Source organism: Cydia strobilella, chromosome 2, assembly GCF_947568885.1.
Source record: "Cydia strobilella chromosome 2, ilCydStro3.1, whole genome shotgun sequence".
Lineage (NCBI taxonomy): Eukaryota > Metazoa > Arthropoda > Insecta > Lepidoptera > Tortricidae > Cydia > Cydia strobilella.
In genome coordinates, this window is record NC_086042.1 from 8,521,938 (window position 1) to 8,534,328 (window position 12,391).

General features: G+C 39.0%; 1 protein-coding gene across 1 annotated transcript in view; it reads right to left on the minus strand.

The window, feature by feature from the left end:
- The window catches only part of LOC134750639 (RING finger protein 17-like), a 30,977-nt gene that overhangs the window by 14,955 nt on the left and 3,631 nt on the right, over nt 1–12,391 (minus strand). The window contains exons 7-15 of the mRNA XM_063685862.1: nt 10,312–10,584; nt 9,975–10,066; nt 9,698–9,861; nt 9,096–9,275; nt 8,322–8,399; nt 7,959–8,111; nt 7,162–7,306; nt 5,816–5,950; nt 5,015–5,168 (exon numbers count right to left, since the gene is read on the minus strand). Of these exons, the coding sequence (XP_063541932.1) occupies nt 5,015–5,168; nt 5,816–5,950; nt 7,162–7,306; nt 7,959–8,111; nt 8,322–8,399; nt 9,096–9,275; nt 9,698–9,861; nt 9,975–10,066; nt 10,312–10,584 (1,374 nt within the window). The remainder of the gene's footprint in view (nt 1–5,014; nt 5,169–5,815; nt 5,951–7,161; nt 7,307–7,958; nt 8,112–8,321; nt 8,400–9,095; nt 9,276–9,697; nt 9,862–9,974; nt 10,067–10,311; nt 10,585–12,391) is intronic.

The following is a 12,391-nucleotide window of genomic DNA, read 5'->3' on the forward strand; positions in this document are numbered from 1 at the left end:
AATATGTCCGCGCATGTTAGAAAACTTTTATTTTTATATTTCAAATAAAGCTTTCTCAAACATAAGTGGAAATATTGTCATTATTTTCGTAATAATATTAGGCTGCGAAACACCGTGTTAAGCGCGCTAAAGCGCGTCAGAACCAAATCAACTTTCTGCAGTTATTTAATCATTGGCCACAATAACTCCAATTTTATTGCACTTGGGCTCAGCACAAGCATACAGAGTACAAGGAAGGCACGGAGCGACGAGCGACACAGCCTCCTCGTCTCAAAGCTAGCACACGACTGCCGGCCACGCTTTTTTCGAGCTACATACGCACGAAATGTTGAATTATATTCGATTTCTTTAAAAAAATATTATTTTTTTACATTATGAAACGTTGCATTTGTAGTGCCTGTTAAAACATTTATTTTAGGTTAAAAATAACTTTAATCGAATAAACCGTTTAGGAGATATAAGCAAAGTTAGTCGAAAAACGACCTGTCGTAATGTTCCTTTTATGGAGAAACTATAAGTCACAGGGAAGAAGTCAAACGTTAGGAATGTTGTACATAAAATGGAGATTAATATATATTTTTTTCATAATTTTTTGTTGAACCGTTAAGCAGATATATACTCTAGAAAGTAAGAGTTTACGGCCAAAAATAGCGACTAGCACCTTTTGCATCCCAAAATACGGAAGGCATTACCTTTCCGGCTACTTTACTGCCATGGCTTTTTTTGGAGCCGGACATCCAGATTCAGTCCACTGTTTTGATTGAATTTTTCATTCAGGTGTGTAGTGGTGAACCAATGTTTCATCTGTTGTTACAAATCGACGCAAAAAATCAGCTTTATTTTTATGAAAACGCTCCAAACATTCCTTTGAGTTTTGCACGCGAATCCTCTTTTGGTCCTGCGTAAGCAATCGCGGCACCCAGCGAGCCGATAGATAACTTTTTCATATTTAATTCTTCACTAAGGATATTATGTACCCGTTCTTTTGAGATGCCTATAGTGTCAGCTATTTCAGATAGCTTCAATCGCCGATCTGCCATAACCATTGAATGTACTTTGGTCACAATTTCCGGAGTAGTGACGCTTTTTGGACGTCCGGGTCGGGCTTCATCTTGGACGCTTGTACGGCCACTTTTAAATTCAGCCACCCAGTTTTTTATTGTGGCGTAGGAAAGAGCACAATCACCTAACACATTCTTCAATTCCTCATGGATATCAATACTCTTCATACCTTTCATGTAGAGGAACTTTATTACCGCTCTTTGTTCGATTTTCTCCATTTTGCAAAGAATTGACACAGCCAATTTTCAAATGATAGCAAATGAATAAAATATTCATGCCACCAAATTCAAATTAAGAACACAGAGTGCCAGAGACACAAATTTAAAAATAGGGCCGTTTTTTTTTCAGTGGAACTTTTTAAATAGCAAAGGCTTTTTTTCATTGGAACTTTTTAAATAGCAAAGGCTTCCCGCCCTCGTATTTAGGATTTTGTTTTAAGGATTCACATTTTTTTAACGACTTTGCCCACGTAACTTTGAAGGGGAAATCTTACACTTAAAGGACTTATAAAACGATACATTTTTGTCATGCCTATTCTAGATATAGTCTTTAAGAGTCATGGCCATAAAGTTGATAAACCTAAAGTTAAGGAAATCTATGCACTATAAGAACAGATTAAATTACTTTAAGAACAAAACAAATTACTTTCTATGAAAATATTTTAATTTGTGTTTTCAAGTAGACACACTACTCTCTATTATTTCGGTTTAAAATCTATGCAATCTCAAATTTTTTAAATTTTTTTGGCCTAGGATCTAGATTCTAGATTACTGAAACTTAGTTTTACTGTAGTTTTCTCACTCACACAAAGCAAAGTATGTCAACGTGTGAGTGCCACTCGAAAAAAAGATCGCAAAAAGCGGGCAAATGTTGCAGTTTTACGGTAATTTACTCTACTAACGTTTAAGGGCCACTTGCACCATTCACTTACCCGGGATTAGTGATGGGCAGCGGTAACATTCCCGCTACCAGTAAGTTTCCATTTGGGAATGTTACTAGTAAGTTACCAATGTTACCAGTAACATTCCCAAAAGCCGATAACATACGAAACTGATGATAGTGATGACTTATATGAGATCAAATAAGGTTCAAAACTATTTTTTTTAGTACAACTTACTCAAAAATATGTCCCATAGTTCTTAATTCGCTGACATAAGAGCTATGGGATCAATTTTATAAATTTGGTATACAGATAGTGAGTACCGGGGAAGGACATAGGATACTTTTTATCCCAGAACACTCCTTAAGGGGAAGTTAGGGGAGTTGACATTTGTATGGGGAATCAATAACCGCTGAACCGATTTAGATGAAGTTTGGTATGGAGATAATTTGAGTCCTGGGGAAGGACATCGGATAGATATTCGCGAGCTTGGTTTCCGCAACTCGACGTCTTACTATTGCGCCTATTTTGCGTGAGGAACATAGGATAGGTTTTACCCTAGAAATCAACCCTAAAGGGGGTGAAAAGGGGAGTGGAAATTTGTATGGAACCCAATAAAACCGATTTAGATGAAATTTGATATGGAGATAGTCTTAATTGTTGGGGAGGGTGTAGAGTAGTTTTTATTCCCGAAGACATCCTGTTCTCTTCTCCACTCTTCTAACACTCACTCAAAGTGCCGCTGGTAATGTATGATGGAGGCAGCTCAAGACCTGGAACACCTGAAGTGCTCCTGGGTGCAACGGGTCAGGGGTAACAATCGCTCAACGTGCTGCTGGTACTATACGATGGATAAAGCTCAAGACAATGTGGAGTGCTACTGGGCGCAAAGGGTCAGGGGTAACACTCGCTCAACGTGACGATGGTTGTATATGATGAGGAAAGCTCAAGACCTGGAACACCTGGAATGCTGCTGGGTGCAACGGATCAGGGGTAACACTCGCACAACGTACCGCTAGTAGTGTATTATGGGAGAAGCTCAAGATCTGGAACACCTGGAGTGCTGCTGGGTACAAAAGGTTAGGGGTAACACTCGCTCAACGTGCTGCTGGTACTATACGATGGATAAAGCTCAAGACAATGTGGAGTGCTACTGGGCGCAAAGGGTCAGGGGTAACACTCGCTCAACGTGACGATGGTTGTATATGATGAGGAAAGCTCAAGACCTGGAACACCTGGAGTGCTGCTGGGTGCAACGGATCAGGGGTAACACTCGCACAACGTACCGCTAGTAGTGTATTATGGGAAAAGCTCAAAATCTGGAATACCTGGAGTGCTGCTGGGTACAAAAGGTTAGGGGTAACACTCGCTCAACGTGTCGTTGGTAGTGTATGATGGAGATAGCTCAAGACCTGAAACACCTGGAGTGCTGCTGGATGTACCTGATGAGGGTAAAATTCCTTAAGTTCTCCAAGACCTGGAACACCTGGAGGTCTGCCAGATGAAGCAGGCGTCTGACCAGAGCTACCACACGCTTAACGTGCAGTAGATACTGTTTGCAGACGAAGTCGCGGGCAAAAGCTAGTATTTTATATGAAACTGTGATCATTATCTATTATCCCTTTACTACTACTACTCTAATTTCAAATTCGATTAATTAATATAAAATCGAAATGTTTCCACTTGAAACGTTATACAAAACTAGGTTTTGCCCGCGGCTTCGCCTGCGTGATTTATAAGTCTATGTCGTTTTGTCTGATGTACAGGGTGCAGGGGAGGCAGGGGAAGGAGAAAATATGGTTTTATAACGACTTACAAAAGATGGTTTATATGGTTCGTAGGTAGAATACATATATATGTACTTACGATGTTTTTTGCATTTTACTTAGAATGGAAACCGAAACTTATAAGAAGCAAAATCCGTAATGAGTACATTCAAGGTGCTACCTTCTTGTAGCACCTTGAATATACTCATTACGGATGCAGGAAGTTTCCCGATGACTTACTCCTCCCGCCCCGTCCATCCCGCCGCGCCGCCCGCACTCGCCTAGGTACCGATTGACGACGATCGAGATGGCACCAAATACATATTTAAAAATCTATTAGGATAACGCGGGTCTCCATACCTCAAAACTATTGCACCCCAACAGGGGAGATGGTTTTTTCACGTCCGTCACGTTGGATTTTAAAATCGTTCTTGTTTTCCTAATTAGCGACCCGATAAACCATAGAAACAATACCCATGTTGATTTTCAGACTTTGTTACCATATTTCCCCCTGTTAGGGGGGAATTTGCATAAAAACCTGTAACACGTGTTTATTCATTTATCGTTAGGAATACTCCTGTGAAGTTTCGAATATAATAGTTTATAACTAATCTTGTTTCCCCATACAAACTTTGAACCCCCATTTAACCCCCTTGGGGGGTGAATTTTGAAAAATCATTTCTCAGTGCACCCCTAGAGCTTATAAGAAACCTACGTGCCAAATTTGGAATCTCTAGAACCAGCGGTTTGGGTTGTGTGTTGATATGTCAGTCAGGCAGTCAGTCAGTCAGTCAGTCAGTTTCTTCTTTTATATATTTAGATGTTGATTGGTTTATTCTAATAATTAAACTGATTTATACACATATTTTCTTTTACTTTATACAGTTAAGCATTATTTTAATCATTATTTCCAGATAGTAATGTTCCCAGTAACTTTGGAAAAATACCTGGTAATATTGGGAATGTTACCGGTAACATTGGGAATTTACTCTCTCAGAGATTCCTTGACTGTTTTATGACTGTAAATAATAGCATTATTATTTACTTAAGTATTTAACACGAAAAAAGCATATACAATTCTAATAATTTTTTCAAAGTTACTCTATGTTACCGATCTGGGTAATGTTACTGGTAGCATTACCGGGAATATTCCCACTTTAGAGTAAGTTACTGGTAACGACCCATCACTACCCGGGATTAACCGGTTAAACCTGGAGTTACCATGGTTTACAGTACAATTTGACACTAGGTTAACGGTTAGTGGGATGGTGCAAGTGGCGCTAAGAGTATGATCAAAAGAACTTACGTGTAACCTGGGGTTGATGAGTTTGGCGCGCTCGTGGAAGGCGAGCGCGTGCGCCAGATTCACGCCTTCCTCGAACGTGGTCACGTCGCACAGCAGCCGCATGGTAAAGTTCGACGTCGACTGCATGTTGCGTATGTATATCACCGCTTGTTTGCTACAAACGATTAGGGGTTAAATTTGCTCTATAGAATTTCGCCACGCAGAATTGAATCCGCATTTTTTTATTGAACTTAACCCTTTAACAATCTACGTGCATTCCGCCAAGGTTCGCGATGACACGCCGGCGCCGCACACGATAGGCGTAGCGTTCAACGGGTTAGGTAAGGGTTTCTCGTCAGGTTTAGGGTCAATTGCATCAAACTTTTTGTTGTCTACCGCTAAAACTTTCGCTTAGTTTTATTATAAGGGTCTCATAGTTCTTGCTAACTAACTGATCTGTCCGTTGGTACAACTGGCCTACAGTGATTTATCTGCTACAATAGTGTAATTTTAACCATCTTACAGCTATCTACTATATGTGTGACAGCATAAAAGTACAAAATATTAGATACGCTGGAACGACAAACCTGATTTAACCTTCTCGGCGCCGTGTCAAACACAAAAGCTGTCCATCGGACGCCACGCCACCGAAGAGTCAAAACTGAAATTGAACTTTATGCGAATGCACGTAGGTCTATGTTGCTCTGTGGTCTGTGACGGATTAATCGGTCTTTGGCGTTGGACCTACGCTGCCGATATATCCGTCATTGGCGTCCAAAAGGTTAAGCAGAGTTTAATATTCCTTTTAACTGTAAAACTTACTTATTTATAATATTCTGAATGAGGTAAGAGTCTTCACTGGTCCAAGTGCCACACTTGGGCTCACAGTTAGCCAAGCAGCAATTGATGGCTAACGGTGGCGGTGTCTGGACTCTGCCTGGTTGCAGCAGACGAAGCCTGAGTCCAATAAAAAGAAAACTTAGATGCTTGCACTGCATGCTAATTTGAGCGAAGCCCGTTTAGGGAAAAGAATCTAATTAGCCTCTTGCATGAAGTTTATATTTGAAAGAAATATTTTTTATTCGGATGTTTGTTACCGTTATATCATGTTACAAATGCATTTCCGTTATTAAATTATCATTTAATTTCTTTAAATAATTAAGAAGAAGTACAAAAATTTCCCCGCGAAAAGCTAGTGAGCGAAACGCGCGAAACGTCACGTGACGTCATGCGTTCGACAGATTAGTTAACATAAGTGTCATTAGTAGCAAACGTCAGTTAGAACTTCCAACGTGTGACGTCATCACGCTCTGTCGAATTTGCGCCAAAAATAATGAGCGTTTCGTAGTGAGCGTTAAATTTTTCAACATTTTAAATATTTTGTGTGAAGGTATACAAAAGTACTTTCATTTTTTCCGGTGTTCAAACAATATAAATTATGATTACAAAATTATAAACTGAAATATATGTCATATATTTAAAAAAAAAAGTGACTATCCAGTGGTGAAGGCCGGATTCGAATTATATAGTAAGTTCGAATTTATTATACACTGTGACTACTTAATAAAATAAAATAATAAAATAATTTGATTTGTTCCCAAAAGTTGTGTATGATTACAAAAATTAAAAAAAAAACATGCATTGAGCTAATTGTCAAACCTCGCGTTTAAAGTCTTGAGCTACATCTGGCTAACCAAGGCACCAGGACAATGGTATTTCACTCAATTGATTGTGTGATGCTATACAGCAGGGATGTTGCGAATATTCTCATCCGCATCCGCAACCGCGGAACTTCCGCATTATTTTCATAAAATCGATGCGGAGCGGACGTGGAACAGGTACAGGAACGTCTTAGCGGCGACTAAGTGCTAGGTAATTTCATCATTAGCCAATAGGAATCTCGTTTCGTTTTTGTGATTCGTCGATCGAGCACTTTAGCCTATGACGGACAGCGACAAGAAGTGAAAAGTTTGTTTTATTTGGACTTTTGTATAGTAATGCGATAGTGGGGCACCTATATTCTTGTTCAAATCAACCTTGCCAAAAAACTTGTCACTTGTTAAAACGGGGTTTAAAAGGTTTTTATTCCAATGCAATAACGTCGTAATTTCCATGAATGGTGTTTTGTACATTTATGTTTTATTACGTCCATGAGATAAGGAGCTTACTTATGGGCAGGAACAACTTCGGTGCTTCCAAAGTCGATACAGAACACAGTACATATCGGCTTGTCCGGATTCTTGCGGTCGATGCTGACGATGCGGCAACGCTGCCACATGTTGTCGGTTTCGTTGAACGCCAGGCAAAACTTTCCTGAACAATGTTTTGAAACATACTTAATGTTAATCTGATGGGCAGATGACATTGTACAGGCTGCGGGAAAAAAATGGATGGATGTTGCCACCGACAAAGAGAGGTGGAGACAGATGGAGGAGGCTTATACCCTTGGGGACCACTAATGTGGGATAAAGCTAAATAAAAAAAAAAAAAAAAAATGTTAATCTTAGAGTGAACATTACATTAACCACATTAAAGTGAAGAACCAAAAGAATTCACAACTAGAAAATAATAAATTATAATCTCAGTAAGAAACAATATTCAAGGCGTAATTCTTCTAAAATCCAAACCTTAACCTAAACCTTTTAACAAACACATATTTTGCGAGGTGAATACCTGACCTATATGGTCATTTTAAGAAAGATTTACCAGCCGGGCTAGCACATGATTGGCGCGAGAGTATCTCGCCGCGACATAAAACTACCCGTCCCTCTTTAATTCATACAGTTAGTAAAAGACGGGTAGTCTATCTCGCAGCGAGATACTGTCGCGCCAATCATGTGCTCGGCCTACTGCAAGGAAATCTCCGAAACAAAGGGTTGTAAATACAATTGCTCTCTCATATAGATGCAATGGTCCGGTTGTTTCACTATAAGTAAATTTTAGATAGTCATAGATGAATACTTGCCTTCTTTAATATGCGCTATGGATGGTTTAGGCGAGGAAACAGAATTTTTGAACTCTCGCAGCATTTCTTTGACCACGGTTTGGTGGCAAGCTCGTTGGACATAAAAATTATGAGGATCCACAATATGTGTGATGTAAATCATCTCCTGAGAACCTGTAAATTAAATATATTATTCAAAAACACAGCTCTTACGCAAAAAGTAGCCAGTAATCAATTACAAATAGACTAAGGCAAAAATATTAGTTATGTTGAATGCAAGAATGAGGGAAAACTGTAAGGGAAAATAAAATATTTCCTAGTTTTACACAATTTTCCTTACTAAAGTTTTATTAAAGGTTGATAAATAAGTAATTAAAACAGTACCTTCGTGGAGTTGTTTTGGAACTCTGCTTTCTGTAAACGGGGACACTGGTTGTACCACAGGCCTACTCAAAGCTTCACCTGTAACAAAACGTGCAGCAATATTGATTGTGGAAGAGATGTAGTCTAAGAAAAAAATCGTAATCCTTAGTTTGATAGCTGAATGGTTGTGTACTGGTTTTCAAACGCCAACTTTAGGCAACCAGTGTTACCGCATAATTTATGGAGCCGTATAGAGCCATCTGTATAGCTGTCAAATTCGATGCACCAATTTGTCTTAAATTTCACACATTTTACACAATCGATGAATCTCTGATCAAAAGACACTAAATTATATGACATTGAAGGCACAGTTAAGAAACGGGCCGTCTTTAACCTCCTGAGACCTCCTTTAAGCATTTGTTTTGTTTTTGAATTTGGAACCCTTAGTTACTCAACAAAAGTACAAAATAGATTTTGGAATATGTACAAAAAATTGTACGCGGGGTCTTAGGAGGTTATTGTTTTACACTTACATTAGGTAGGTACCTAGACCCCGTACGCGTCACTGCCAACAACAATGCTAGGTGTGTTCATTTTGTATTGGAAATGGGGCGCTTGGCACTGAAAGAGTTAAGAGAGATGTGTTTTACGCACCGTCTGTAACTAGTAGCTCCGCTAACGTGTTAAGAAACGCTCCCGGCCGGTCGGCCGTCTCGACGGAATTAATCGATAACGTCGACCCGCACTACCATGTCAACATCGGGGTTTGTTGGTAGAACGTCAATCAACACTTACTGAATCTAGTCGCGCCGCTGACGTGTGATGAGTCGCTCCCTGCCGTCCCAACGGAGTTGATCGACGACGTCGAGCCGCCCTTGATACGGAACATTGAGGATGAGTCATAGAAAGGCATCGGCTTTGGTGGCGGATTAACCTTTTCCGGTTTCTGCTTAGGGGCTTTCTTTTGACGCACGTCTGAAAAAAAGTAAGTAAGTCTAGTTTGAGCGGATTCAGATTCTCAAATGGTGTGACCGTTTTCGTTAATATAGAGGTAGAAACCTTGACGGTTTTATTGAGCTCTTTAAGTTCAGAGCTCTTAACACAGGACTGGATCCGGTCCTCGAATTCCCTACTGTTGACCCACAGAAAGGAAGCGGGAAAGCAAACGTTCAGACAATTCGCTCTGCAAAGAGGAAGGTCTCTATGTGGCATTCAGGTAAAAAGTTTCGAGATACCTGTCTGAACTGATCAAAGCACAGTGTAGAGCACTGTAAATGTTGTCAATGTAAAATCATTATTGTATCTTAGGAATATTATATTATTTCATCCAAAATCAGAAAGCTGCAGTAACATTCTTACAAGCCAAGCTTGGCCTCTTGTAAAATCAAGGAGCAAACCTTTAGGGAGTTCAGGCGGATATACCGGAGCGACCGGTGCTGGGGGTATCTCAGTTCCCTCTTCAAATTCCGCTGTTGAGATCAAACTGTAGCCCGATTTAACGTTCCCTTCCAAATGTATGTAATCGCTAATTAGGTTACAAACATCGTCATTGACAGCCACACTGGAAAACAGACAAAACATCACTAAACAGAACAACAAACCTACATGTAGAATAATCATACTCACTAACAGCACATATTGATACTTGATAATAAATGCAAAAGTATTTCTTACTTCAAACTTTCATTCTTGAGGTTGCTTTTGTTCAAATACCATGGTGATTCAGCTATCTGCTTGGCATCTTCGAGTAAAACGCACAGATTCAACTTAAAAAAAAAAAAGGGTTATGTTACTCGTGTTTCGTGTTACTCAAGTGGAAACTGTAGAATTTAAAGTGTGACGAAATGTGTGTCTCTTACATTCGCGTCAGTCGCGCGTTGTCAGAAAATATGGTGTTCTGATCGTAATTATCGTACACCATGCTAGAAAACACATTTTTATGTGTTTGTGCTTAAATCATTGAATAACAAATAAATAAATGTATGTAGGTTAGGTACGTTTTCGCCTTTACCTGTTTCATTTTCTTTTTATCCAGTGAGAGAGTCATGGTATTAATCACTTCTTTAGCTTTTTTGATTGTTTTTGTGATATCTTCCTTTACCTTATACAGAGATTCTTTTTCAGCACATTTCAACTTAGTAATAATTTCAGTAACTTCAGTCTTATGTTTTTGTACTATGGAATTAAGTTTTGAAAAGTGTTGCTCAACCGTGGCAATCATTTGTGTCAGTTCTGAAGCCGATCCAGTCTCATTCTCTATGTTATGTAACAGGTGCCCTACATCCTGAAATCAAAGATAGATTATAACTCCGTAATAGATGGATACAGTCTAAGGAAAAAACGTGCCTCGAAAATCAAGAAAATTTGATTTTCATTTAGAGGGCGGTACTAGCTTTGGCCTACTGTCGTATAGATGGCGTTGACGGTTTCGTTTGTTATTTATAATTTTAACCCATATCAGTGAAAGAACATGGGTCAAAATCATATAAAAATAATTAATGCATATAAAAAATTATTTATCTATATTTAAATACATTTTAACGTATTTTTATAAATCTTCATTTTTAGTTTTAAAGTATGTCGATAGATGGCAGTAAATTTACAGTGGTTACAAAATTTACTATGACAGTACCGCTCTATCTTATTATATCCTCTTTGCCGGTATGTATAAGTTTTGGTATGTACCTAGTCGGCTCATAAGTTCTGTCACTGGCCTTTAAAATTTAAATTTGGAACTCCTAAAACAAAAACCGTTCTGCATTTGAATTTCGAATCTTTATTAAATATTTGAGAAGTAAAATTTTGCAATTTTCTGTTTTCTTCAACATGGAGTGGACGCTTAAAGATAGCCGTACCGCAATAATTGCACTATATCGTTGTGGTCACTGGCCGACTAAAATTTTTAAGCTACTTGAAAATTTAAAATTCTCTCTAAGATTTGTGTATCGTACCATAGAAAGATACAGTGAGGTCTCTAGTTTAAATGACAAGAAAAGAAGCGGTCGTCCGCGTACAGCTAGGACTCCAGCGGTTGTACAAGCAATTAGGGCACGCATTGCCAGAAATCCCGCTAGGAAACAAAAAGTTAGGGCCCTCCAGATGGGTTTGAGCAAAAACACGGTGAAAAGAGTGCTTAATCAAGACCTGAGACTTCGTGCTTATAAACGAAAAACTGGCCATCTTCTCAATGGTCGGCTTAAAGCTTTAAGGCTTAAAAGATCTAAAGCTTTATTGAAGAAGTACGCTAAAAATAAGCACCGTTGTATACTGTTTTCGGACGAGAAAATTTTTGACATAGAAGAAAACTGTAATAAACAAAATGATAGAGTGTACGCTCGCAATAGTAAAGAAGCGTCTAATAGCATTCCCCGTATTCAAAGAGGTCATCACCCTTCATCTGTGATGGTTTGGCTGGGAGTTTCTTATGCGGGCGTCACTAGTATGCATTTTTGTGAGAAAGGAGTAAAAACTAGTGCCAAAGTGTACCAAGACACGGTGTTGACTAATATTGTGAAACCACTATCCCATACGATGTTTCTAAACCAGCATTGGGTTTTCCAGCAGGACTCTGCTCCAGCCCATAAGGCAAAGTCTACACAAGCCTGGCTCGCCTCCAATAAAATCGACTTTATACGGCATGAAGATTGGCCCTCCTCTAGCCCAGATCTTAATCCTTTAGACTATAAAATATGGCAGTATTTAGAAGAAAAGGTGTGCTCAAAACCTCATGCAAATCTAGACTCGCTGAAAAAATCTCTTGCTACGGCAGTGGCCAATATCGACATGAAAGTGGTGCGTGAATCCATTGACGACTGGCCACGAAGACTTCAAGCCTGTGTAGATAATTATGGCGGTCATTTTGAATAAATGGTTTACATTTAGATTCTCTAGTTTATAAGCTTTCAAACGCTGTACAAATTATACGGAATAAACTTAAACTTTTGATTTTATTTGATACTATGTATATGACAGAACTTATGAGCCGACTAGGTAATGTTTACAGTATGTATAAATTACTCTATGGTTTACTATAAAGGCTAGTGCTGCACTCTGGTGGCAGAACTTTGCAGTAATATCCCCTATTATAAACC